General features: G+C 43.0%; 1 protein-coding gene across 3 annotated transcripts in view; it reads right to left on the bottom strand.

The window, feature by feature from the left end:
• Nucleotides 1–7,180: 7,180 nt before the first annotated feature.
• The window catches only part of ttyh3b (tweety family member 3b), a 43,956-nt gene continuing 23,155 nt past the window's right edge, over nucleotides 7,181–27,981 (bottom strand). Inside the window, exons 4-15 of one of the 3 annotated variants that reach the window (XM_080759350.1) lie at nucleotides 25,088–25,199; nucleotides 24,154–24,374; nucleotides 23,082–23,177; nucleotides 22,509–22,581; nucleotides 22,312–22,387; nucleotides 19,682–19,737; nucleotides 18,661–18,753; nucleotides 18,333–18,425; nucleotides 17,045–17,181; nucleotides 14,755–14,931; nucleotides 13,479–13,554; nucleotides 7,181–11,137 (exon numbers count right to left, since the gene is read on the bottom strand). In XM_080759350.1, coding sequence (XP_080615476.1) covers nucleotides 11,003–11,137; nucleotides 13,479–13,554; nucleotides 14,755–14,931; nucleotides 17,045–17,181; nucleotides 18,333–18,425; nucleotides 18,661–18,753; nucleotides 19,682–19,737; nucleotides 22,312–22,387; nucleotides 22,509–22,581; nucleotides 23,082–23,177; nucleotides 24,154–24,374; nucleotides 25,088–25,199 — 1,345 coding nt within the window. In that variant the 3' untranslated portion in view covers nucleotides 7,181–11,002. The remainder of the gene's footprint in view (nucleotides 11,138–13,478; nucleotides 13,555–14,754; nucleotides 14,932–17,044; nucleotides 17,182–18,332; nucleotides 18,426–18,660; nucleotides 18,754–19,681; nucleotides 19,738–22,311; nucleotides 22,388–22,508; nucleotides 22,582–23,081; nucleotides 23,178–24,153; nucleotides 24,375–25,087; nucleotides 25,200–27,981) is intronic. The other 2 variants (XM_080759351.1, XM_080759352.1) reach the window with 2 other exon arrangements.

Below are 27,981 nucleotides of genomic sequence, written 5' to 3'. Positions count from 1 at the left end.
AGTAGCTGCTGGCTCTGCTGAGATTGAGTCGGAAGTATCTGCTGGCTCTGCTGAGATTGACTCCTGGGAGAAAACATAGACCTTTTTTGTGGGAATGCAGGCCTTGCCGGCGTCGCCACATTAGCTTCTTCTTCCAGGACATGCTCCAGATGCCTCCATTCCAACTCAGGATCAGAAATGTCAGCACTGTTGTCAAGTAAACTAATAAATTCCTGGGTACTAACAAGCACAGAGGAATACAACAGAGAGAAGAGCAAGCCCACACTGCATGACACCATTGCGAATGCCTGAGACAGCTGCCCCAACAAGCTGCATGAAGAGGCTGGTGTTCACTCTCTGGATTTATAGTGTGCTTTCAATTACCACAGCTGGTGATAGTCCACAATTAAGGAGAACCAATGAGACGTAAGCAACACTAAGCAGTGAGCACCATGGAATTTCAATCTATATGAATGAATATAAATACATAAAATGGGTAATACATAAATGCTATCTAATAATAACTAACAATAATTACAATAATAATAATAACTAGAAATATTGTGACTGAAGAAACAATGTGGGGTCGCTGCAAGCCAAAAGATTGTACTATAAGTATGCAGTCAAGGTTCCAGTGCACTCTTTGACTTTGAATGTATCTGACTGTTGTATGTGAGTGTGTATTATAATGATTAATTAATTCATTATTATAATTAATTATAATAATATAAATAAATATAAAGAATGTATATTTTTCACTTTTGTCAGCCAAAGTCATGCTGTACAAAATGGTATTGATAAAAAACTGGCACTTTAACACTAAGTTCTCACACGTGCAGACAGACAGACAGACGAGGTCAGATGTAGAGTTGCTGGCCGGCTCCATATATCTAGGTGATGATCCAGTCTTCTCCAGGTATGGTTATCCAGGGTTAGAAGAGGTCAGTGTTGTGATCTTCATGTATGGAGATGGCCATATAGGCTATATATATATACTTGGCCTCACTCCCCGAACCCCTGCCCACTTTGACAGGCTGGAATGGCTTAGGGTTGACGACAGAGTACAGCATCTTACAAAGTTGCAATGGGTCTGGTCCACAAGATTCGATACACTACCACCGGTCTAAATACTTCCTTAATGTCAACGAAGTCCACACCCACAACACCAGAGAGAGTTCAACAAACCATGTGCAACCCAGATTCGGCACAAACAAGGGACTAAATTATTTTCACTCCTATGCCACCAAAATGTGGAAATCCCTACCAACAGTCATTAAGACATGCAAATCCCTTGACTTCTTCAAAACCACTTTTAAAGGGCAACTATACGGACAGCTGCAATTTTAAACTGGCCCCCGTAAAATCTGAATCCCCACCCACCCCTTTACCCCCTCACTGTAGAGTATATGTTTTTTCCCCTTTTTACCTCCTTTGATGATTTCCTGTTCTTTGGCTATATAGAAGTGTATATTTGTACGTCTCTAAATGTTAATTGAACAAGGTGGACCCTCTTGTAAACAAGTGTAGTGCTTTATTGGGTCATCCACTCACTGTTAGTTTTTGTATTGAGTTGCGCTTGAAATGTACTGCAATTCTGCAAACTGTTAAATAGTTCAAACATTTTCTATACTCAAGTTAATTTGTAATTATTCTGCGTCATGTAGCGCGGCGTACAGTACACAATACAAAGACAGTGTTCTATATTACACCAACAGTCTGTTGGATTTTATACTTGTATTGGAAATTAAAGAGCCTGTGTATTATGCAAATCAAAGAGGCTAGAGCCACTAGAGACTAGACTGTCAAGGACACACAACATGCACACATTAACATCCCATTTATGCACAGTGGCAGAAGCAGCAATAAACAATAACCAAATGTATGCCTTAACTGATTTTGGGAGAAAGTGCCTTCCCTTTCCCCTCAAATTAATTGAACCGGGTAATAGTTTAATTTATTTGACAGGGACAAAGCTCATCCATCAACATGTCAGTTTTCACCTCAATGTAAATGGGCCAGATCGTATTAGCCAACGCTAAATTTCATCTGTAGTCCCTGGACAGGCTCTTAAAAAATGAATGATAAAAGACAGTGTACATTCATTAAATTAAAAATGAATGCGTGTGTGTGTGTCCCACCACCAACAGGGGTCAGCGCCCTCAGCACATCCGTACCTATGCAAAATTAGGCTCAATTACCCTTGAAAGACAGATTCTACAGTGTACACAAAAAACACTTAACATGCGTAAGTTAAAGTAGCTTTAATCTTTTAAAACATTTATTCCAGGCTGAATGATATTACCACAGTTTTGACATCATTAATATCTTAGTTAATCCATCAGAAAATTAAAAACAGCCATAGAAAAAACAGAAGACATCTACCACACCTGGATAGAACTGTATTTGAGCCTGTAAGATAACCTCGACCTCTTTGCTCCATCTAGCCTCAAGAAGGTATAGAGATGAGACTTGCCATTAACTTAACTTCTTGAACCCCAATACAACAACAGTCTCTATTCTGGGGGCACAAACTCACAGCTGTTAGATTAGCGATTTCTTGGCTAAGACATTTAACCCATTCCATTTAACTCTTGTATGCATTCTCCCAGTGATCTAGGAAGTCTGCATAGTTGTCTGGTTCTCCTTCCACCATCTCAGGTATTATCTTGCTACCAACATCGTCAACCTTCCAAGCGGGACTAGACACTATATTTTTGGATGCTGTGAAAGAATATGAAGACATGTTTTACAGCAAGACTGCTTGAGTATAAGAATCCGCTGTAGCATTAAACACTTTCTTGTACATTACAGGAGAAGTAGCATTTCACTTTTGTACAAGGCCACTGGTTCTTGAACCACTTCTAGAAAACTGGGTCAGCTCAGTACAGATCTTGTTACTGAAAATTGGGGCCCATGGATGGACATTTGCATTCATTAATTTGCACCGTCCCATTCAAACATAAAGGAAAATGGCTCAGCTACATGTTGCTTTCTTGAGCTTCTGGCCATTTTTGGTGAATGTTTGATTAAAGTTCAACAGAACTAGTAAACTTACTCCTTGGCTGTAGTGGGGAGCAGGAGTCAGGACAGCAGGCGCATGCAGAGTGTTTGTTATACAACTCCCTCCACCTAAGGAGGGGAGAGCAACTTAGTACATTTTGGCATACAGAACAATCTCATATTACTGCAAACGTGAACTAACCTTGAGTTTCTCAAGTCATAATTGCATGTCCTTGAACTTGGAGTGGCTTCCAATTTCCCCACACTTATGTCACAATGCAGGTACATAAGCTGCAAGCAAAGGGAATACATGCATCATTAGTCCATCATTTACTTTGATTCCCCATGTTACAGCAACTACAGCTCAGACAATACCTTTGATGGTTCACTTAAAGTCTCCTTAAATCTGAAGGCACCAATGCAAAACTTTTGTACAGTCCTTGGAGTGTTTGCAAGGAGCTTGAACTTTGACTGTCCAGTCAGCATGCCATCAGTCATACAACTGTAAGAGAAATGTGTAGGAGTCAGGCAAATGTCAATATGGATGTTCCTGAAATGGCAAAGCATTTTGAAATTACCCTTGGTTGGCAATCACGGTGTATTGCGGTGTGGATCTTGGGTCTGGGACGTCAGTCACAAAGCACTCGTTGATGTAAAGCCTATCCCCTGACTTTGGAGAAGACAGCACAGCCTCAAAGCACATTGGCGTTCCCATGGTGAAGATGTTGACATCATTCCCTGATTCTGGGAAGAAAACAAAAAAAGATTTGGTTCACATCTGTCTTATAGGCTCCATAATTCAAATTAATGCATTTTATTTGAGTGACAATTAAAATTGAACACACCATCCTTAACACTGAGGGATATACCAGTAGACTGTCTTGAGCCGAGCTGTTTGAAAACTTGTAGTTCCGGTAGTTTAGGCCTATAGCCAGCTGTAAAGGAGTGATGGAACCTGCAAAAGTAAAATGTGGGTTCAAATTCACTCCAACTTTCAGGTTTACCCAAGACTCAAACCCAGGTTCCCTGCAAATGGCTAGAATTCTGAGGCAATGAACACACCTGCTTGCTTGTGTCAACCACACAATCTAAAATGTATTAATAGAATAGTGAGACCAAATGCTACTGCAGTTGTACAAGTTATATTGAATTTTCTTCAGATTTCATGTCACACATGGCCTACAGTTAATACAGTTACCTGTGATAGCGGCACCGTATAGGAACAGCAAAGGCAAGTTCCCTCACAATTCCATTTGTAGTATTTGGCTCGTAGTGGACGATGTTAGAGTAGATAAACTCATTTTCATTGCTCTGGAATTTGACATAGACCAAACATTATACATTTGAAAAGTGCAATAAAGTCAGCAGTGTTAGTTCTCTGTACCATGCAACCAAATAGACTCCCTCCATGTGGTTACATTGTACAGACAGGTTAAACCCCCCACCAACCTCTTTGTGGAAACCACAGTCACTCTGCAGCAAGTAGAGGAGGTAGAAGTGGTTCTTGGACGCTTGATTGACAGGACAGGAGCCCAGTTTCAGATTCTTGTAAGAATTGAAGGTATTAAACAGTTCTTTCCTGACCCGGACATACATTCTATCAATGTGACACAAAACCTCAAACTGTCCGGGTCGGGTTGTTGGAGCAGGTGTAGGAGGAGCAGTCACACGCAGCATTTGCTTCGCCAGAGCTGGCAGCATGCGGGCCCCCTTCTCTGGACTGAAGAGGCGTTTGAGGTTCTTGTGCTTGGAGCCAGAGACACGCACAAACGCTGGAAGCACCTGGGCTGTAGTAGGGCTGTGACGATCATGAAATTTCGATTAAGTGTCACAAATATTGACTTGGCATTGAACATAAGATGACATTTTCTGTTTACCCTTTGCAAACAAACAGTTTACTTCAATCAAGAAATTACATAATATTTAAGTGAAATAGCAGTAAACATGTGCTTGGAGATATTTCGACCATTTGAACATTTTACAACATTGAAACAATAGTGTAAAATAATTTCAAATAATTGTGATTAGATAATAAGCTTACAGGGTTGCAGGATCTAATGGCTCAGGTGTAATCTGCGGGCTCTGCTGATATTGAGAAGACATCCCAAGTAGCTGCTGGCTCTGCTGAGATTGAGAAGAAATCGGAAGTATCTGCTGGCTCTGTTGAGATTGAGAAGAAATCGGAAGTATCTGCTGGCTCTGCTGAGATTGAGAAGAAATCGGAAGTATCTGCTGGCTCTGCTGAGATTGACTCCTGGGAGAAAACATAGGCCTTTTTGGTGGGAATGCAGGCCTTGCCAGCGTCGCCACATTAGCTTCTTCTTCCAGGACATGCTCCAGATGCCTCCATTCCAACTCAGGATCAGGAATGTCAGCACTGTTGTCAAGTAAACTAATAAATTTCTGGGTACTAACAAGCACAGAGGAATACAACAGAGAGAAGAGCAAGCCCACACTGCATGAAACCATTGCGAATGACTGAGACAGCTGCCCCAACAAGCTGCATGAAGAGGCTGGTGTTCACTCTCTGGATTTATAGTGTGTACTTTCAATTACCACAGCTGGTGATAGTCCACAATTAAGGAGAACCAATGAGACGTAAGCAACACTAAGCACCATGGAATTTCAATCCATATGAATGAATATAAACACATAAAATGGGTAATACATAAATGCTATCTATTAATAATAATAATAACTAACAACAACAATAATGACAATAATAATAATAACTCGAAATATTGTGACTGAAGAAAAAATGTGGGGTCGCTGCAAGCCAAAAGATTGTACTATAAGTATGCAGTCAAGGTTCCAGTGCACTCTTTGACTTTGTATGTATCTCTGACTGTTGTATGTGAGTGTGTATTATAATGATGAATTAATTAATTATTATAATTAATTAATGCCCACTTTGACAGGCTGGAATGGCTTAGGGTTGACGACAGAGTACAGCATCTTGCAAAGTTGCAATGGGTCTGGTCCACAAGATTCGATACACCACCACCGGTCTAAATACTTCCTTAATGTCAACGAAGTCCACACCCACAACACCAGAGGGAGTTCAACAAACCATGTGCAACCCAGATTCGGCACAAACAAGGGACTAAATTATTTTCACTCCTATGCCACCAAAATGTGGAACTCCCTACCAACAGTCATTAAGACATGCAAATCCCTTGACTTCTTCAAAACCACTTTTAAAGGGCAACTATACGGACGGCTGCAATTTGAAACTGGTCCCCGTAAAATCTGAATCCGCCACCCACCCCTTTACCCCCTCACTGTAGAGTATATGTTTTTTTTCTCCTTTTTACCTCCTTTATGATGATTTCCTGTTCTTTGGCTATATACGTAGAAGTGTATATTTGTACGTCTCTAAATGTTATGATGAATTGAACAAGGTGGACCCTCTTGTAAACAAGTGTAGTGCTTTATTGGGTCATCCACTCACTGTTAACAGTTTTTGTATTGAGTCGTACTTGAAATGTACTGTAATTCTGCAAACTGTTAATAAATACTTCAATCAATCAATCAATCAATCAAACATTTTCTATACTCAAGTCAATTTGTTATAATTATTCTGCTTCATGTAGCGCGGCGTACAGTACACACAATACAAAGACAGTGTTCTATATTTCACCAACAGTCTGTGTTGGATTTTATAGTTACTTGTATTGGAAATTAAAGAGCCTGTGTATTATGCAAATCAAAGAGGCTAGAGCCACTAGACGGTCAAGGACAAACAACATGCACATATTAACATCCCATTTATGCACAGTGGCAGAAGCAGCAATAACCAAATGTATGCCTTAACTGATTTTGGGAGAAAGTGCCTTCCCTTTCCCCTCGAATTAATTGAACCGGGTAATAGTTAATTAATTAATTTGACAGGGACAAAGCTCATTAATCAACATGTCAGTTTTCACCTCAATGTAAATGGGCCAGATCGAGTTAGCCAAAGCTAAATTTCAGCTGTAGTCCCTGGGCAGGCTCTTAAAAAATTAATGATAAAAGAAAGACAGTGTACACATTCATTAAATTTAAAATGAATGTGTGTGTGTGTGTGTGTGTGTGTGTCCCACCACCAACAGGGGTCAGCGCCCTCAGCACATCCGTACCTATGCAAAATTAGGCTTAATTACCCTTGAAAGACAGATTCTACAGTGTACACAAAAAAGAACACTAACATGCGTAAGTTAAAGTTGCTTTAATTTCTTTTCACTTTTTTTTTTAAAACATTTATTCCAGGCTGAATGATATCATTACCACAGTTTTGACATGTACATCATCATTATTAATATCTTAGTTAATCCATCAGAAAATTAAAAACAGCCATAGAAAAAACAGAAGACATCTACCACACCTGGATAGAACTGTATTTGAGCCTGTAAGATAACCTCTCGACCTCTTTGCTCCATCTAGCCTCAAGAAGGTATAGAGATGAGACTTGCCATTAACTTAACTTCTTGAACCCCATGTACAACAACGGTCTCTATTCTGGGGGGCGGGGCATTCACAAATAGCTGATCCACAAGCTCACAGCTGTTAGATTAGCGATTTCTTGGTTTATACATTTAACCCATTAAAACTGGGAAAGCATCTGTGTAAGTTTAGCTATGGGCCTATATATAGCACATTGGTTGGCTATTAAAAAATAGCAGATATACAAGCTCAGAGCATGTCACTTTGTGCCACGCTATGAGCATGTAGATCTGCTATTTTGGAAGCTCTTTAAAATGTTGCTAATCTTTTTAATTTTTTTTAGAAAATTTTAACTCAAATATTTGCTTCTGGGTGTATCTGGAACAAAATATTCTGAGATGGGGGGGGGGGGGGGGGGTCCACAACCAAATGCATAGAATTTTTGGACATGAAAAAGTTTTGATCACTGATATATAGCAACATAAATTTTTCAGAAAACCGTTAGGATTTAGCAGACATTTTGTAGAAATGGCTTAACAATACTGACGTTTGTCAGCTGAGATTGAGACCAAACTCAGTGGAAGCTCTCTGACAGGACTCCAAATACCATTTTGAGTCAGGTGTTGCAGACCTACACTGGAATACTGTTTTATTAAAACATTGCAATGCAAGACGGAGAGCCATTCACCATTTAATAAGAAAGGAAAAAGAAACAAACAAAAAACGTTGCTCTTGCCTTTTCTTCTCCTAGAAAAACAGCTAGCTATTGTTTTATCATTAAAGTTTAACTTTTTTTTTAATAAGACAGAGAGAGAAAAAAAACATGTAGTGATATGAAGAGTGTATTAAGAGTTTAAAAAACATTGTGAAAGAAAGGCCATTGTTCAGTGACTAGTCCAACAAATCATTTTTTTAATTTTAATTTTATTCTTTGCCCCAAACACTGTAAAGTACCACAGTACAGGTAGCGCTAGCTGTTAGCGTGGCGTGAAGGAACGTAATCGTATAGTAAAATATCACACAGGTAAAGATTGTCTCGCTAGTACGAGAAGTGGTCATTAATGAATGAATTAAGGACAGTTAAAGAAGGTGGAAGGTGAAGGTTAGGGTGCCGTCCACTGAAAATCACTACACTTCTATTTCCCTCGGCTAGGCACTCCTCTATAATAGCTCGCTAAACATACTACGTCACCCATAATGCAAATGGTCATCCGTGATGCCACGGGCTGTGAGAGGGCAAATGGGTGCTAATGCTAGATGCAGAAGTAAACAGTAGTGTAGTAAACAGTGTGGTGATTTCTAGGGTGTGTGAAATGTATGTGTGTGTGTGTGTGTGTTTGTGTGTGTACCGCATGTAGCATGTGTATGTGTGTGTGTGTGTGTGTGTGTGTGTGTGTGTGCGTAGCGCATGCATGCATGTGTGCGGAAATTATGCAGGCAAGGTACCACTAGATAGGGGGTGGGCCCCGCTCTCTGCCCAATCAGACACATCAGATTAACCATACCTACACACAGTAACACTGAGATACAGCAATAGCCAATCACACAGTGGTGATGATGATGTCACACGCACAGGTTCACGACTAGATTGTTTTTTATACACTATACAGAGTCAAGAGAGAGAGAGAGAGAGAGAGAGGCAGGAATCCGCTGGCAGTGTCCCCAATGTCACCTTGAAAAGCATTGTTGTGCTTTTGAGGGAAAACGAAACAATTTAAACGAAAATATGACAAAACTAAACATCCTCGGGGGGTTGACCTCCTCCTCGATCTCTCCGGCCTCTGCCCTCTCCGTTTTCTTCGCGGCAGATCTTCCACATAAAAAGAAAATTACAAAAATAACTAAGACAGGGTGGAGGAGACGGGGGGTTAAACTGCAATGACAGTGGCTAAGAAGGGATAAAAAGAAGCTCCGCGTTATCAGGATTACTTGGATGCAGCACCACAGCTCTTAATGTCAGTTTATGAACGAAGAAAAAGGAAAAAGCACCCGCTTTGTGATGTCCTTGATTCTAGTGGGACGAAGGGGGACTATTCAGGAAAAAGGGCGTTTTTAAAATTGTTTACACAGGTTACCATTTTCCCTGTTTGTTGTTCGTATGTTTTCCTTTGTGCTCTGAACGGTAAAAGGAATCACTTTCAGTTCCTTCTCCATTCTGGAACCACAGCTGATGGGCATCACCCCCCGTTAAGCCCATGTCTCACAAAGTCACCATTAGTGTCCACTGTCTTCTCGTGGTTGGGCATTCTGTCCCCTCTTTAATTTATTATATTTACAATGAGATTTAAAAAGAAATCCTTCTCGAAATGTTTTCCCTCTTCCCCTTTTCAAGTCACATGGAGGCAGTTTATGGGCGAGGGAGGGAGGAGCCAGGGGCGGGGTTAAGCATCCCTCATTATCCAGAGTTTTTTTTGGCACAGATAGAGCTCTCCAATATCCTTTCATCTACACTACCCAGGCCATTAATACCACCTGGAACTGTTCTTCCAATGTAGCATTCCTGGCTCATATTTTATGTTAAAAAAAGAAGAAAAAGCATATTAATCGACGCACCGACAGGCACGCTGAACAAAGCACAGAGAGACATGAACACGCTCCGGAGCTCACCATTCAAGTTATAGGTTTAAACAGCACGGTTTAGTTAGAAGAGGATGTAGAATTCTACCTTCTATCTACAGTCTCATGGCTTTTCTGCTTCACTGGCTGCTTCATGTTCAGTTTCTTTTAGACCAGTGGTTCTCAAAGTGGTGTGTGCGTGTGATTACAGTACCATGACACACACTAATCACCATGTTAGATGATTATGACTCTATTGCCTAATGGGTTCGGAATGAAACACACTTGATCAATATTTACAGTCTGTACAGTGTGTTTGTGTGTGTGTGTGTGTGTGTGTGTGTGTGTGTGTGTGTGTGCGCATGTGTGTGTGTGGCGCCACTCGCGCCAGAATTACGCACGCATGTGTGTGTGTCCTGAATGTAATGTGTGGCTCTATCAGGGGACTCAAGTGGCGTGGCTCAGTGTAGTGCCAGGAATCTCCAGCGGAGGGCAGTGTACAGTAGGAGGAGGGGTATGGACAGAGAGTGAAGCTGTAGGCGTAGTGGTTCTCAAAGTGTGGTTCGGGGGCTGCCAGGGGGTCTTTGAGGAGGTTCCACGGGGTCCCTTCCCCGAGCTAAATTATTGTTAGTTAGGAACCAAATGGACCCCTTGCAGGTCTGTAACTCTGAGCGTGTACAAATCCAGTTGTACACTCTCAGAGTTATGGGGGATACGTGGCCCTAACGCATAACAAACTTGGGGGTGTCCTTGAAATCCAAACGTTTGAGAACCACTGCAGACTGAGCACCAGCATTCCTGGAGTGAGAGATGACGGAGACCTTCATTGTGTGAACGGGTCTGGGATGTTGCACTCCAAGGCAGTGGATTCTTGGTGCTTGTCTGAGTGAGTCTTGGTAGTACGATCCCGAACGGTTGTTCTGAGATCCGGTTTGGCTCTTAGGACGCCATTGCCCCCCCCCCCCCCCCTTATCTTAAGGATTCATGGTTCAGTTGGTGGGAGCGGTTTGGTGTGGTGTGGCGGTAGTCGCCTGGTCGGTGGATCCTAGTGGACGGAGGATTGCGGCCGGGCGGCGGGGTGAGGCCGGCTGGCCGGGTCGAGCTGGTCATTGGGAACGGAGCGTCGGTTCTGGTCGGGTCGGCTGGTGGCGAGGTACTTGGCTCTCATACTGGAGGTGTACTGGAGGGGGACAGTCACATAGGAGAGGTGAGAGGGAGAACGAAGAGAGAACACAGAAAACGTGTGAGAGAGAGAGAGAGAGAAACGGAGGAGGAAGGGGAGAGAGGCAGCGAGCGGAGACCAGCGGATGAAGAGAGCAGGAGATGCGATGTGAACAGATGGAATGAGGCTATCAGTCTGAGGCAGGGAGGAAGACAGAGAAAAGAGATTGGGGGGGAACTAAAAAAAAACATAATACAACGAGAGGATGAATGAATACATGATTATGGTCATGATTATGATGCTGTGGAACGGAATGGTTTAGCGATCCTTGAAGAAACTTGCTTGTTCAGCTAGTCAACTGCAAAAACTGGGGGAGGGAATAGGCAATGTGCGCTGTGATATGTTGTTTTGCGATAAACTTTCCACTTAACACTTACACTAAATACATGTTTTTGATGAAGCAAAGGGGAATGGCTGGAAGAGTTAAAGTGGAGAGAGAGGGAGAGAAAACTGGGACTGTCGATGGTAAGACAGACATACAGACAGACAGACAGACAGATGCGTGTTTTGTTTTTTTTGCACATGTGAAATAACACACGACAGACTCAGAAACACACACACACACACACACACACACACACACACACACACACACACACACACACACACACACACACACACACACACACACACACACACACACACACACACACACACACACACACACACACACACACACACACACACACACACACACACACAGTTGAAATGCTCTCACCAGTCATTTGGACAGCCAGGGGGTTGGTTACAAACACTCAGTATGCAGCAGATTAGCGGTGGTCATTGTACATTGTATTAATTTCAATTAAAAAATAAATTATATATATATATATATATATAATGTGAATTCATAAAGTGGTTATTTAAAATGAGGGTTTGCAGTTAGTGCTCTAGTTCTGATGTAGAAGGTTAGCCTGGTATGAGTTAGTGTGTCTCTAGTGGAGGAGCTACACATGGAGGCCTCTGTGAGGACACTTGGGACAACGTGGCTGGTGATGAAAGCACACCTGGGCCACTGAATTGTGTCCATTTTGTAGGGGTTTGCTGCAGGTTTAGGAGCAGGAGGTGGAAGGAGACATGTGCTCTTTGTTAAGAAGAAGAACGTTGGATGGTGGTCCAGACAGTGACGGTGGTGATGGGGAGAGGGGTGGGGGGGATCGGTACAGATACACCTGGGACACATCATGCACCTGGAGCTGAAGATACACAGAGACACACTATGGCGGTGAGGGGTCGGGGGTAGAGGGGTGGGGCGTCTGAAAGGTCCCGGGCCCGGGGGTATACGCGCGGTTCTTAGAACTCAACCCTGGACCGCACAGGGCTCCGTCTGGGTCACATGGAGCGAGGACACATACAGCAGAAAGAGTGGAATGCTACGAGACATTATTTGTGGCTACGTTTCATATCGACTGGAGCAGGCCCAGAGGGACATTTACTGAGATTCTGCATCAAACACCTGCCACTGGACTCAGGCTTGGCTGAGTTGAAACATTCAATCACTCTGCGAGATCTGGCCACACTCCGTCATGCACTACAAATACTGCTGGATAGTGTTTGTGTGTGTGTGTGTGTGTGTGTGTGTGTGTGTGACTGTGTGTGTTATGTAACTGTGTGTGTGTGTGTGTGTGTGTGTGTGTGTGTGTGTGTGTGTGTGTGTGTGTGTGTGTGTGTGTGTGTGTGTGTGTGTGCGACTGTGTTTGTGCACTTCAGATATCAATAAAACAGATGAAGAACCAGGTATGTCTTTCTAATAACGCTGGGAAAGTAGTCAAATGTAAAACTACAAATCCCATCAATTGGGGACAACTCCTTCTCGTACTGTGCTGACATAAGCACAGCAAAACTAACCAGGTTTTTGTTTTACATCAGAAATAGATAATATGCAAATATGGAGGGAAATTAACACGTATTAGACTGACTCAACAATTAAAATAGGCATTAAAGCTACCATAGTCAAGGCTCTGTTTTTGTGCACTTTTGCGAGCAACAGTCTGCATTTAAACATCCCTGTTATCCCAGGCTGCCAAAATGACCTTCGTAAAGGAGTTCCGTTCTAGGATGAGCAGAGTGGATACTTGCAGTGGTGTAGGGGATAGGGTGCTACTTTCCAACATCCACACTACTAGCAAGATATAAGCATAGTAAATAGACGAGTGCATGAACATGTCAAATTTGTGACTGGCGTCGCCGTAAATATGCACTTTATGAGGTTTCCAGGTCTTACATTGGTTAGCAGCTGTAGTGTGGGTATTGGAACACAGCCAAAGGGGAGAGTGTGTACTAGAAAGTGTGCACTTACAGAGGGTGGAGGGGACTCCCTGCCAATCAGGGGGGTGTTCTCACACCGAGGGTTCTGAAAGTTTGCATTCTGGCTCCTGCATTATAGAATAAGAGGTTACTGCATGTGGCTGCTCAGAGCATGCTCAGAATGAGGGGTGACCTGTGGTCACAACGTATCAACTATAACGCTTTTATTTATTTGTATTGTGTTGTTTAGACTTTTGGAACCGTCATCATATTATGGACATCGCAGAAATAATAAGATAACATCGTAAGTAGCACAGCGACCATTATCTGTGTAGTCTCAGCATGGGATACTGGTTGAGTAGAAACATTGTGACAGTACATGACTTTTAAAAAAAACCACGTTGTTACCATTATATAAACGCATGGATTAAAAGATTACGCAACCATGTCATGCATGTTTTAAAAACTTGATATCAATGATAGTTTGAGGTTTGAGGATTTTTACCGGCAATATAGTTTTAAGCATACAAGTGATGTCATACCTAAACGTAGATTTATCCTTGCAACATATTGATTGTGCTAGATCACATTGTAGCAGGCAGTGGTGGCATAAACTTATGATAAACAGTGTTGCACTGAATGCTCACTAATTTATATTCTGTGTGCTTGAAATCAGGGCAGGCAATTCCTGTAATCTTGTCGCAAATTGTCAAGGCAAGCAGTGGGAAATCTTTCATTTTTAATGTCAGCTAACACTATATTGAGTGCCCAACTCAAATGCTCTGTAAGTGGGTTTTGTGCTGACAGGCAAAGAGGAAAACTAATGAAGGGTGCTAACTGGACTAATGACGCTTTCCCACTGCATGGCACAGGTTCAACTCTACTCGCATTACTTTGTTTTCCACTGCAGATAGGACCTCCTCAATCCACTATAAAGGAGAGTGTTAAACAATGCTGAAGTGAACTGTTTTCATATGTCACCTTTTGGTATCGCTTCAGCATAGTTGGAACCACAACAACGGAGGTGATACCAGAAAACGACTTAGTACTTCTACCTAATGGAAAACCCCCCCAAAAAAGGCAGTCGTAGAGTGAGTCTTGAGTTGAGTTGAGCTGGTACCACACAGTGGAAAAGTGCCAAAAGGACAATATTTCTAACAATGTGTCACAAAGGACATGCTGACATCGCAGGCAGCTAACTACACTAACCTACATATATAGCAGGCAGTGTGCTGTAGATCAGCATTGATGACAGTCTAGGTGGTATAGCGAGCAGGCAGTGTGTGGATCCTTGCTAGCGGCCAGCTAGCGGTGGGTGCTAAACTCACATGTACTCAGTGACGGGGGCATTGCTGACAGTGTGGGCAGTAGCGGGCAGGCTAGCTTCGCTACCGTAGCTGGACCCACAGCTGTAGAGACTGGGCATGTGAACGCGGTACAGGTTATCGTGCACGCCACCGCCCCGTGAGGCGCCCGACTCCTCCTCTCCATCTTCCTCATCCGTCCTTGGATTGGTCAGGGGCCGGGTTAAGGACAGAGGGGGCGTGGGATGGGTGGGGGGGAATTAGGACAGGGGCATAGGGGGGGGGGGGTATATCCGAGAGAAACAACAGTGAAAACAAGTGGTTGAAAAGGATGTTAGGAGGAGAGGAGGGAGAGGAATTTTACTGTACTTCGTCACCCGACCCTTTCGACACATGTCACTATAGACAGAAAGAAAAATAAGTAGTAGCAGCAGTTTCCCGTTTTTCAGCTGACAATATATCATTTTTGTCGAGGGAAAGGCTCGTGCGACGAAGTAGGAAGCCCACACACTGCAAGGTCGTTTCATTTCATGCCTCCGGCCCCCAATGCTGCTGAATAGAAAAGAAAGTCTGCGCAATTCACTACAAAACTGTAAAAGAATGTTTCTTAGATTGCCACAAAGATCATAGTTTCCCAGCAAACAAGACCTATGAAGCTGTGTCATTAGGTGTGTGATTATATATCATTACACTCTATTCCCGTTTGATAAGAAGGAACATGCAGTCAAATCCTTCATCCTTCATTGTTCTTTTGAATCATTTTCATACTTGAAGCTGTCCGGATTGCAACAATCCATTTCAAGCGTTCAAATTCATGCATCTTTGAGTGCTTCATGAGAAACTAAAGCAAAAAATATCAGGAAAAAAATAGATAAAATGGCAGGGTTGGGCAAACCATTTTCAGACATAAAAATGGTCGGGAATGTAAAACGGCCAGCAACGAAAAAGAATGAGGCATCAGATAAGATGTGTGCTGATTTGGAAGACGTGTCTCCGTCTAGAGAACACAGCAGTTTGTCTAGTACATTGCTCACCTGTAAATTATGCACAATATTGTCCAATTACATTAGTCCTTAGTGGACTTAACTGTATGTGAGCTACATTGTCACATCAGGGACATGACTTGAAGGAAAGGAAAGAGGAGATGAGTTGTATAAAGAATATTAAAATGGGGGCCTGCAAAGAAGGAACACCCAGAAAGGAAGTCATTCCCCAATGGGGCCACCAGGGGGTGGGTGCTATTTCGCCAGTTTAATTTTGGGATCCCATTCAGAGCAACACAGTTAGCCAAATAAGCAGTTGGCTTCAAAATCTAGTCTAGTTTAACGTTAAAAGCCTGAGATACTACCGGTGTCATACACAAGCATGCATGCACGCACGTACACACAAACACACAGAGAGACTGTGTATCATCATTGAAATCCATGAATTAGCGTGACCACCGATACCAGGTTTTTTTTAATCTATATTTACGCTGGCAATTCTATTCAGCGATTCATCACAAGCCAGTTACACCATGGAGGCTAATGGAACATAAGATAAAAGACACTGACAATAAGCAGCTAACCATCGGGCCAACTATCTTTATCGATACACATGATCTATCGCTAAGATGCCCAGGGGTATTTCCAAATCAGGACAAACTGGGGGGAGGGGGAGGGGAAGAACAGAAGGAGGTTGTGGGGTCACAGAAAACACAGAATCTAACTTGGGGGGCTCAGAGGACAGAGGACAGAAAACTGAAAAGCTTTGGTGAAGTCGACTGGTGAACAACATAGACAGAGACAAGCAGAGCAAAACACAAACCATAAAATGGTCGTGCAGAGAAGGCAGACATGAAGAATGGATTGACAGGCAGACAGACGGACGAACGGACGGACGGACGGACGGACAGACAGACAGACGGACGAACGGACGTGTAGACGGATGTACAGTGAAAGAAACAAGTACATGCATGAACGTTGAATGGTTTGGTCCGCAGGTGAATTATCAGGTGAGGTCCAGTTAAGACAGTGGAGCAGTTAGACCCGATTTATACTCATCGTATGATGGCACTGTGTGCCAAAAAGACAATCTACAAGCTCAAATCACGCGGTGAGCTTATAGTGTGGTCTAATTTCCACACACGTCTCCCTCATATGAATAAGTAGAAGTCAGGCTTAAGCTGTTAGATTCACCGAAAGAGACGGATGCAGGAGTGTAATAACAGGATTCTACACGTGCATGTATCTGTAGAGTGTGCGTGTGTGTGTGTGTGTGTGTGTGTGTGTGTGTGTGTGTGGTATGTGTGTGCGTGCGTGCGTGTGTGTGTTACCTCTTGTTGGGCCAGGTATGAGGCACACTGCAGACGATGGAGGAGAACATGAGAGCCGTGACAAAGGAGAACAGGACCAGGTAGATGAGGCCCTCCACCCCGTCATAACACAGCCCTGTCAATGCCTGGACATAGTCCTGGACACACAGACAGCAGCAGGGTCAAATAAAAGAAGCTGATCACAGAAGTCAGGGTTAGGGAAGTCATTCAGTTACGAAATGAATGTACGACAAAACGAAAACTGGCCTTACGGTCAATTCCCCGCAAAGCTTGTGGTTTATCTATTGAGCAGAGACAGCGTTCAAATCCCACGTCAAATCTCAACTCACGTACGCGTGTTTTTGAGTCAGCGTGGGGGTAAGGTGGAGCATAACAAATCCATCTCAGTCAATCATAATTAGACCATATATATTTCTAACTGGCCTCTATGCCAATTAGAGTTATTTTGACAGCAATGCTATTTTCGGACTTCGTTTAAAGGACCACTTCACCACTTTTCAACCTATCTTCATATATAGGTTCTACTCGGCCTGTGTCTCATAGGAGGGCTGTGGGCAGTTTTCCAGTGACGTCTTCCAGTGACATCATCGATGAGGAATACAAGCTAATAGAAACTGTAGCCTTTCTAGTCCTGAAAAGTTGCAATGCGAAAATAGAAGCCATCGTTCTCACGATAATGAAAATCTAAATATTTTTGTAAAAAAATCTTGTTTAAAATAAAATGCCTAATGATGATGTCACTGGAAGACGGTTTCTAATCTGCCCACAGCCGTCCTATGAGACACAGACTGAGTAGAAAAAAATCATGCCATTTTTTCATGATTATTAGTGAGGACCTATTATATGAGGATAGGTTGAAAAGTGGTGAAGTGCCACTTTTCAGGCTGACAATAGCAAATAAATTGTAATTGGTTCAATTGGAATCATTAAAGTTTCAATGTGAGATAATTTAATATTTAGGAGTGTGATATTTAAATGAAGATTGTTTTTAGCTGCCACATCTATCAACACCCCATCATTCTCACGCTGTGGTTGGCCAGATATGAATGTGTCATGAATTACATGTGAACCGTGTCCTAAGATGATTTCGCACTCACATCCGTATTGGTTTGTATGTAGTTTATCAATATAATGTATCAATATATTTATCAGTCCTAAGTGGGGATTGTTTCACCCATTATTTTACAAGTCACGACACATGTGCTCACTCGAACACACACACACACACACACACACACACACACACACACACACACACACACACACACACTAACACACAGTGACTCACCATGTGTAGGCTGCGGCAGTCCACTAGAGCAGTGAGTTGGTGCAGACCGACCTCAGTGGAGTTCAATACTGTCTGGATCTGTTCTAGAGTCCCCTACACACGCACAAATGTGCATGTACGGACGCACGCAAGCACGCACACACACACGCACGCACGCACGCACACCCACAAATACAGAAGAATAAACTTGTGTTCACACATGCCAATTATCACAACTAATCCTCCCCAAAAATAATTCAGCACTTTGACGCACACACCCTCGCACAGCACACACGCACAGTCACACACGCACAGTCACACACACACACACACACACACACACACACACCTTGGTGCTGGGATAATCACGTGTCGCTGATCTCAGTAGTTCTGCCACATCATCCTGCATCTCCACCAAAGATTTATGGCTCCCTGACAACCTCTGTAAAACATGCGTGCACACACACAGACACAGACACACACACACACCCCCCACCCCCACACACACACACACACACACACACACACACACAAACGCACATTATTCAAATGCTTGACTAATTCACTGAACCACATGAAAAAGGGGAAATTAAAGTCATTTTAAAAAGCAATGCATTATGTCTGTGGTTCTCAAAGTGAGGTCCAGGGAATCTATGGTAAGGTTCCTTGAGGGGGTTCTGGACCCTTATAGGTCTGTAACTCTGAGTGTACAAATGTAACAAAATTTACCCACATGGGTCCATTTGGTTCCATTTGTACACTTTCAGAGTTATGGGAGTCCTTGAAATAAAAAAGTATGTGAACCAATGCATTATGTAAATGTCATAACCAGCTACAGTGGTCGTAGAGTACATTATGTGCGGACAAGTATGCTGACTGCACAGAGAAAAAAAGAGAGGACCATCGCTGTTATATTATGTAACGTTAAAGGACTTGAACTTGAAGTGATGACGGTTGGCAGGTTTGGGAAATGCTATACAAGAAGAACAGAATATACTGTATCAGACTTCTCAAAGCTTTGCTTAAACGCCCCATGGAATCTGTACTAGTAGCCTATATGTCCCCCAAAAAAGAGAAAGAAAGTGTTTTAAGTAGACGTAACAGTATTTTTCTTTCCAATTCTGACAAAGTGTTATCTTTTTTTTTTTTTATTAAAAAAATACAAATAAAAATCTCAGTTTGAAGTTAGAACTAGGCTTCTTCTGTAAGTTTAATAAAAAGAAGAAAAAAAAGAAAAGAAAACAATTTCCAAAGGGACCTACAGCGTGCGGCTCTATTTTCTACACTTTGATCTGAGCTCCCTTCGGTGCACCTTCTCTTTGATCCTACACACTGTAATGGACTCTAAGGACAGTGACAATAGAAAATACCTGCTGGAAGGGATTCACTTGACCAGTGTTGCATCTCAGGTAATACTGCAAGATATCTGGGGATAGAAGGAGAAAAGAAACATCAGTATATTTCAAATGGCCATGAGAAAAGCAAAATGCAAACAATAAATTCATTTTGTGGTAATATATATTTTTCTTTATCTAAATTCTTATCCCACAATTTTGTAACACATTTTTCACTGTAATCCTGTGCGCTACTCTCTCTCCCTCTGCTAGCCTGGGGAGAGCCCGAACTGAGCTCATGAGTCATGCTTCCTTCAATACATGAGGAGTGAGCAGGGAGAACACGCTGGGACCTTCTAGCTGTGAGGCGACAGCGCTACAGACTGTTCTACCGTGCCCCCATTTTGTGGTAATGACTGACTGGCTGTCAGTCTCTGTGGATGGTTGGTAACAATATTACGCATGCATGTGTGTTTGTGCGTGCGTGCGTGTCTGTGTGTGTGTAACAAAGGCAGATGAGACAGATAGAGCGGAAACATCTGATAAACAACAGAGTGAAGGACAGAACTCATTAGAAGACGAGAGGAAGAAAAGAATGGGAGATAAAAAGAAGAGAGAGAGAGAGAGAGAGAGAGAGAGAGAGAGAGAGAGAGAGAACAAATCAGATAATGATCTAAATAAAAGAAACAAAAGCTTGTGAAGCTTTGCCTCAGAATTTGGGACACAGACACACACACAGATAGATACACGCACACACACACACACACACACACACACAGGTGAAGGAGCTTGATGGGAGAAGAGGTTTGCTGATGCATGCAGTCAGTAGAGAGGCAAGGAGCGGTTTAGATAGCAGTGTCAGTCAGACATAATCCCCCTGGAACTATAGTGAACACACACACACACGCGCACACACACACACACACACACACACACACACACACACACACACACACACACACACACACACACACACACACACACACACACACACACACACACACACACACACACACACACACACACACACACACACACACACACACACACACACACACACACACACACACACACACACACACACACACACACACACACACACACACACAGAAACACATTTCCTAGAATAGCTGCAGTGTGCCAGACTGGATGTTTGACTGTCACAGTATAATTGTATAAACCCAGGAGTAGGAGTAGATCCTACAGCGTTTATGTTCCTATCTGTCTGTCCACTCCTTCCAAAGACCCTCGTGTCTGCACTATGCATAAACCAATCGATGACTCCTCCAAGTGTTTCTCAAACGTTTTAATGTCAAGGACGGAAGGACCTTTGTGAAAGGTATTTAGCCACGGAGCCAAAGGAGAAGATTTGAGCTTGTAGAAGTGTTTGAATGGTTCCTAATTTGATTGATCGATTGAATGCAATCAGTACAGGGTACAGTCAAACAGCCATGTAATCAGTACAGGGTACAGTCAAACACACTTCCAAAGGGATCACCGAAAAAAGTCCTTGTGGCTTTATTTCCATTCAGCTCCTGGTTATTCAATTCCTAATTATGACATGAAAAATAACAACAACATTCAAATCATCATGAAAGGTGAAAATAAATATGTACAGGTTGGGGAAGAAAGAAGGGGCTTATAAGGAGGTGGGGGTAGTCACTAGACTGGGGGGGGAGTAATCCTTTGGCATGCTGAAAGGTGGATTTTAGCTATGGAACCTTAATTGGAACCGCCTCAGCCCTCAGGCACCCCTGGGGGTCCCCGGACCCAACCTTTAGAATCTTTTGATAACACATTATTGATAAATTCGATCCTTAAAACATGTTTCTTGCTTCTTTGCTGTTTTTGTATTATTGTTTTGCCTTTTGTTTTGTTGTGTTCTTGCTCCCTACCCCAAAAAGGACCACAATGGAAAGGAGGAGTTTTGTGCTTTCATGCTTTTGAATTCATTTTAAAAAAAGTGCTCAATCAATCAATTTATCTAAAATGAAGAAGTGAGGAGGGAGATTCAGAAGATATTGTCGATAGATATTGAGCTTGACCCAAAACTGTTTCTATTAGGTCTTTACCCACCTGGCCATAAGATTCAGAGTAGCGAACAAAGATTCCTGGATTTATGTTTACTACAAGCCAAAAGGGCTATAGCCTTATCGTGGAAAAAGATAGGCAAACCCAGTATTGCTCAGTGGTTTAGGGAGTTATCATTGTGTCTTCCTCTGGAAAGAATCACTTATACTTTGAAGAATAAACAGAAGATGTTTGATAAGATATGGGGAAGGTTTATCCAATATATTACGGTTAATGATTTATCTTATGTAATGGTGGAAATTGTCTAATTGTATTCTCTGCAGCTGTTTGGTCTTGTGGCCATAAGGACTGTTGTTGTTGTTACCATTGTTGCCATTATTTTATTATACTGTACTTATATATGTATGTTATTGTTTTGTTTTTTGTTTGTTTTTCATTTTAAGTAATTGTATTGTATTGTCTGTATTATGTATTGTTTTGTTGTATTGTCTGTCAAAAAAAAAAGAAAATTCAATAAATATATTGTTAAAAAAATAAATAAAATAATAATCTAAAATGCACGGTTTCATGTTCCCACCTTTCTAAACGCAATCTGAAAGGACAACCCATAATAGTCCCTCGCCTGTGTTGTGTACCTTGGTTAATGACAGCATTCTCCTCCGTCACCCGGGTGATGTAGGTATCCGGGGAAACGCAAAAATCGCTGGCCGTCTGTGAGGATGAAACCAAACCATTAGACTACAGTTACATCCACGCACACACACACTGAAGCAGAGAAGATGACGTCATTGTGCTGTAGAGAGCTCAGCCATGTTGCCATGGTTACACTCACCGCAGCAGCAGCTAGCTCCAGCCCCAGAGACCCCCAGCTGATCACCAGAGTCAAGACCCCGAGGAGACACACTCTGTGAGAGAGACAAGAACCCTGTTAGTAACACACTGAGACCCCGAGGAGACACACTCTGTGAGAGAGACAAGAACCCTGTTAGTAACACACTGACTGACCGCTCAGTACCCCATAGCGTTGATTTGATTGGCTGAGCAATGTGTGTACCCCAATACCCCATAGTGATGATTTGATTGGCTGAGCACGGAATGTGATGCATGATGATGTATTATGATAAGAGCGCCCCTCACTTCAAACGAGTGTGTGTGTTTTTTGAGGGGCGCTAGCCCCTCCCGCATGTCCAGCTTTGAGAGTGCGTGTAAACACAAACTTGGTCCTAACACAAACATTAAATGACATTGATAATGAATGGCCAGTTTTGAGTGTTTGTGTAAACACATCATTTCACACGGGTGTGTGCTTTTTTTCTTCTTCTGAACAGCTACAGAGGTATTACACAAAACTATCTACCCAATCATAACCGCTAAAAAATAATCAGTATGGCTTAAGACTGCCTACCCAATCAGAGTTCCTCTGGAGTTGCGTATTAGGCCAAAGAGCACAAGGAGACAGATGAGAACGTCGAACAGCAGCAGACCTAGGTACCCCAGCCACCTGGAAACACACAGCAATGTACAGCACAACATTATCATCTATCTTCTTCATCAGGTTTTTCATCATTTCAATAACCAGAGTATCTACTGTATCTAAAATGCACAGGATCTGGGGGTTGTGTGTGTGTGTGTGTGTGTGTGCTTGTACAGCAATTTTCAAATGGCCGGAATATATATAGGTTTGAAGTGGGAGATGTATGTTTTGTAATAAATAATCATAATTTACAAAGTAACTAAAGTTTTCAAATAATTGAATTGGAGTACAAGTACAATATATTTTGAGATGGGGGTCGGCGGGCAAATATATATAATTTTGGGTGACCTTTTCATGAAGAAGTTTGAGAACCTCTGATATAGTGGTTGGAAGACATTTTGTAGAATCTGGTCTCGGGTCTTGTGGGTTAACACATTTTGGACGGAAAGCCCTTGGTGGTGTTTAACTTTTAAGCATTGTGTTATACTTTAGTTATTGAAAAATAGCAGATCTACAATCTCGTAGCGCAGCACTGAGCGCCGCGCTATGAGCTTGTAGATCTTCTATTTTTGAAAAATCTTGAAAATGTGGCGCAAATCTTTGAATGCATATTCTTTCAGAGCGAACGTTCTTTGTTTCTGAGGGGTTCCTGGAATAACATATTTTCATATGGGGGTCGGTGGCCAATTACATATCATATTTGGGGTCCTTGACATGAAATATTGAGCACCACTGATATAGAAACATAGGAATTTCAGGATTTAGAATATTTTTTTATTTACTGAGTGTTTACTCAAGTGCTTGAGTAAACGTACTTACCGGTAGTTACTGTCCACCACTGGTGGTGATGAGTGGGTTCTACGTACCGGTACCAGTCCAAGGTCTCCGTCTGATGAGTGGGTTCTACGTACCGGTACCAGTCCAAGGTCTCCGCCTTGATGAGTGGGTTCTACGTACCGGTACCAGTCCAAGGTCTCCGTCTTGATGAGTGGGTTCTACGTACCGGTACCAGTCGAAGGTCTCCGTCTTGCGCGCCAGCTCCTCCAGGGAGATGCGGGTGTTGGACCAGAAGGGAACGTCCACCATCAGCCTGACCAGCTCGTCCAGCTGTCCCTGCAGCTTCTGGACGATGGACACATAGTCCGTCTGCTCCTGGTAGACCGTCTCCAGCTGCACCAAACCCTCCTCCACGGTCTGGTTCAAGGCCAGCGCACTGTCCGACACCTGGCACCACACGCACGGACACACACACACACACACACACACACACACACACACACACACACACACACACACACTGATAAGAACCTGACTGTAATGGACGTTTCAGATGGGGAGGGAGTGACGCAGTCGCTCTCGCCTGGATCAGTCTGTCTGCTCATGAGGAGGGGCATGTGTGAATGAAACATTCGTGATGTTCGAGTCAATTCATCAATTAAACATGCTTATGTCGGTCCTTTGTGCCGTTTGCTATGAGAATGTATAACAAAGCACACATCGGGCAACGGTAACTGACTCTCTGTGACTTAGTAGTATTACGACATTGTGTGACTATTGTAACATCAAGTCTGTTATCACCTGTACCTGTAGTCTGTGCTGATGTCATAACTATAGGCTTACCTTGGCGGGAGGATTGTAGAGGGTGTAGACATCTGTATATTTTATTCATATTTGTTAGAGGGTGTCTTTATTGTGCTGTCCCTGGCGCCTCACTTTTCCCGATCGATAAAGGTATCTATCTATCAATGTTAAAGTAGAATGTCTTTCTCCTCATCATCATAAAACAATTATAAAGTATCTTTTCCTCTCTTTAAACTTTGAGCGCTCGGCCGGATCTCCTTTTTTTTAATCATAAAACAGTTATGGTTCTCGATTATTTGCCTAATGGAACATGTACTGTAATGTATAATTGCAGTGATGGTGTTCAGGTGACTCACCAGTTTCTCCACTCCGGCCACGGTGCGGTTGGCGTGACGCAGGGAATACGCCAGCCGATTGGCTCCGTCACTCGACTCTCCGTTGCCATAGAAACCTACAGCGATACCAGCACTGGAAGAGACAGGAAACAGGAAGTACAAGTTACCTCATTGGCCAATGATCCGCAGATTGTTTGGCTTTAATGAACTGGATAAATCACCATCATTTCGGATTTATTTGTTTCTGTGGTCGATTGTCACGCACGTGCACACACGCACGCACGCACGCACACAGACCAAAACAAAACTGCAGCATTGGTATCCTGACTTGCTGAATGCAGTCCCCTTGCTAACCAGCAGGTGGCAGAGTAATAATTCTTGCAGTCCTTTGTTATGGTGTGTTACCCCCTAGGCCTCCAGCAAACACAGAACTACCAGGAATGATTCACACACACGCACGCACGCACACACGCACGCACGCACGCACGCACACACACACACACACACACACACACACACACACACACACACACACACACACACACACACACACACACACACACACACACACGCATGCACGCACACTGACCAAACGATAATTGGGTCGACAGACCGCACATAATTTGATCCTTCTGTAGCTCTGCACACACACACACACACACACACACACACACACACACACACAGAGGATATTTGAGGTCGCTGGCCCCACAGCCTTTCACCTAACTCTGGACCCACACACTCCCCCCCCCCCTCCAATCTCCATCCCATTTTCTCACACTCATCATGTCCCCCACTCTTGTATCCCCCCCTGACCCTGGTCTCTCAGTTATCTCACTCTCTATCCCCCCCTGACCCTGGTCTCTCAGTTATGTGTGGGCGTGCGTTCATTTGGGCATACTTACGTGGGTTGCTTGTGTGTGTGCATTTATGTGTGTGTGCGACTGTGCGTGCATGTCATCTTCATACTGACGGCGTCTTGTGTGTGTGTGTGTGTGTGTGTGCTAACAGCTTTGAAAACCTTGTATTACAAGGCAAATTTATAGACATCATTACAGCACAATTCATTCTGGCCCATTAGCTTGAGTTAGCTTGAGAGAGCGTGTAGGTAAGTGTGTGTGTGTGCGCGGGTGTACACGTGCTTGCCTGCCCTTTTTACACAGCCTGTCCAAACAGTGATTCCACCTGTAAAAAAGGTGTCAGCGTTGAGCAAATCTGGGAACCCATCGGCAAAAAAAGGAAAAACAGCGCCCTCTGCAGTTTGTTAACATTTTAATTTGCCTCTGGGGGTGCCTCCTAGTTTCGCAAGGCCACTGTTGCCTCTCGCAATTTTCGAATGCTTCCGTCATTCAGTCTGGAGAACAGAAGCTCTGATCATAACATAAATTCAAACCATCTAAGCATAATAGAGCGCCGCAGTCCCGCCCCCTTTCAGAAAAGCGAGTGGCCCAGGAAGTGGAAGCCCCATGCATTCTCCCATCGGCACTTTTAATATAATTTATTTAAAGACGGTTACGCCGCGGACAACGCCAATTCGGATCGTGACGAATCATGACAATGAATACAATATTTTGTGCCGATCAAATAATTTATAAGACGAAAAATAAAACAAATAGTGTTGTCTCCTGACTTTCTTTTCTTCTTTCTAATAATTTGATCGTCCCAAAATATTGTGTTCATTGTCATGATTCGTCACGATCCGAATTGGCTTTGTCCGCGGCGTAACCGTCTTTAAATAAATTATATTAAAAGTGCCGATGGGAGAATGCATGGGGCTTCCACTTCCTGGGCCACTCGCTTTTCTGAAAGGGGGCGGGGACTGCGGCGCTCTATAGAGCGTCGCAGTCCCGCCCCCTCGAGAGACCCGGAAAAGAAATCCCCGTTCATTTTCCTCATAGACTTTTCAGAAAGTATTTATTTAAAGATATTTACGCCGCGGACAAAGCCAACTCTTGTCATGACAAATCATGACAACAAACAAAACATTTCGGGCTGAACAAATAATTAGAAAGAAGAAGAAAACGGCAGGTTACAACACTTTTTGGGGGTTTTTCATCTTTGTAATTGTGTTTGTTGTCATGATTTGTCATGACAAGAGTTGGCTTTGTACGATGCTTATAAGGTCTTTAAATAAATACGTTTTGAAATATGGGAAAAATGCATTGGAAACTATTTCCTGGGCCTGGCGTCGTCATGAAAGGGGGCGGGACTGCGACGCTCTATAGCTTGCTGCTTTAGCAGAAATGGAAATAAAAAAATAAAATGTAAAGATATTTAAAAATATATTTTCGTGAATGGAAATGCCAGCTTCCTTGCATCCGGACATTGTGGAATACTTGTCTGGCTATGCAAGACTAGGCTCACATACATGGAGAACTTCAGACTGGATCTGCACATACCATGTATGGAGCTGACCAGCAACTCTACATCTGACTTCACTGACACCAGATTAATAGTTTAACTCCTGCTTCTCAATTGTGCCGTATTAAGAAGCTCTGTTGGGTGAGGTCGCTTCTCCCCCTCAGGGGGTCTTACTGAAGGGTGAGGCTATGGGCGAGACACGATTCCGTCCTGACCTTACACATGATTTACATTTAGTTGTGCTGGTGACTTGCATGGAAAATAACTGAAGCAGAAGCATGAAATGCTTCGTGCTGTGACATGCCGTGAGCTTGTAAATCAGCTATTTTCGGGTTTTAGACACAACATTACTATGTATAAAACAGGCTTTACATGCAGTGCCACCAACAACCAATTTAAACCAATTACTGTAAATGAATAGGCACAGCCCTTAAATACACTGTATGTTGTGAAATAAATGTGTTGTAAATGTACAGGCTATTTAGCAGACAGCTGTCATTAGTTGTGTGAGAGAGGCGGGAGCGAGTGAATGACATAACAGGAGAGAGAGAGAA

This window comes from Protomyctophum bolini, assembly GCF_963924005.1.
Source record: "Protomyctophum bolini genome assembly, chromosome: 3".
NCBI lineage: Eukaryota > Metazoa > Chordata > Actinopteri > Myctophiformes > Myctophidae > Protomyctophum > Protomyctophum bolini.
Note: the sequence above shows the minus strand (reverse complement) of the source record. Positions and strands in the feature narration are given on the sequence as shown.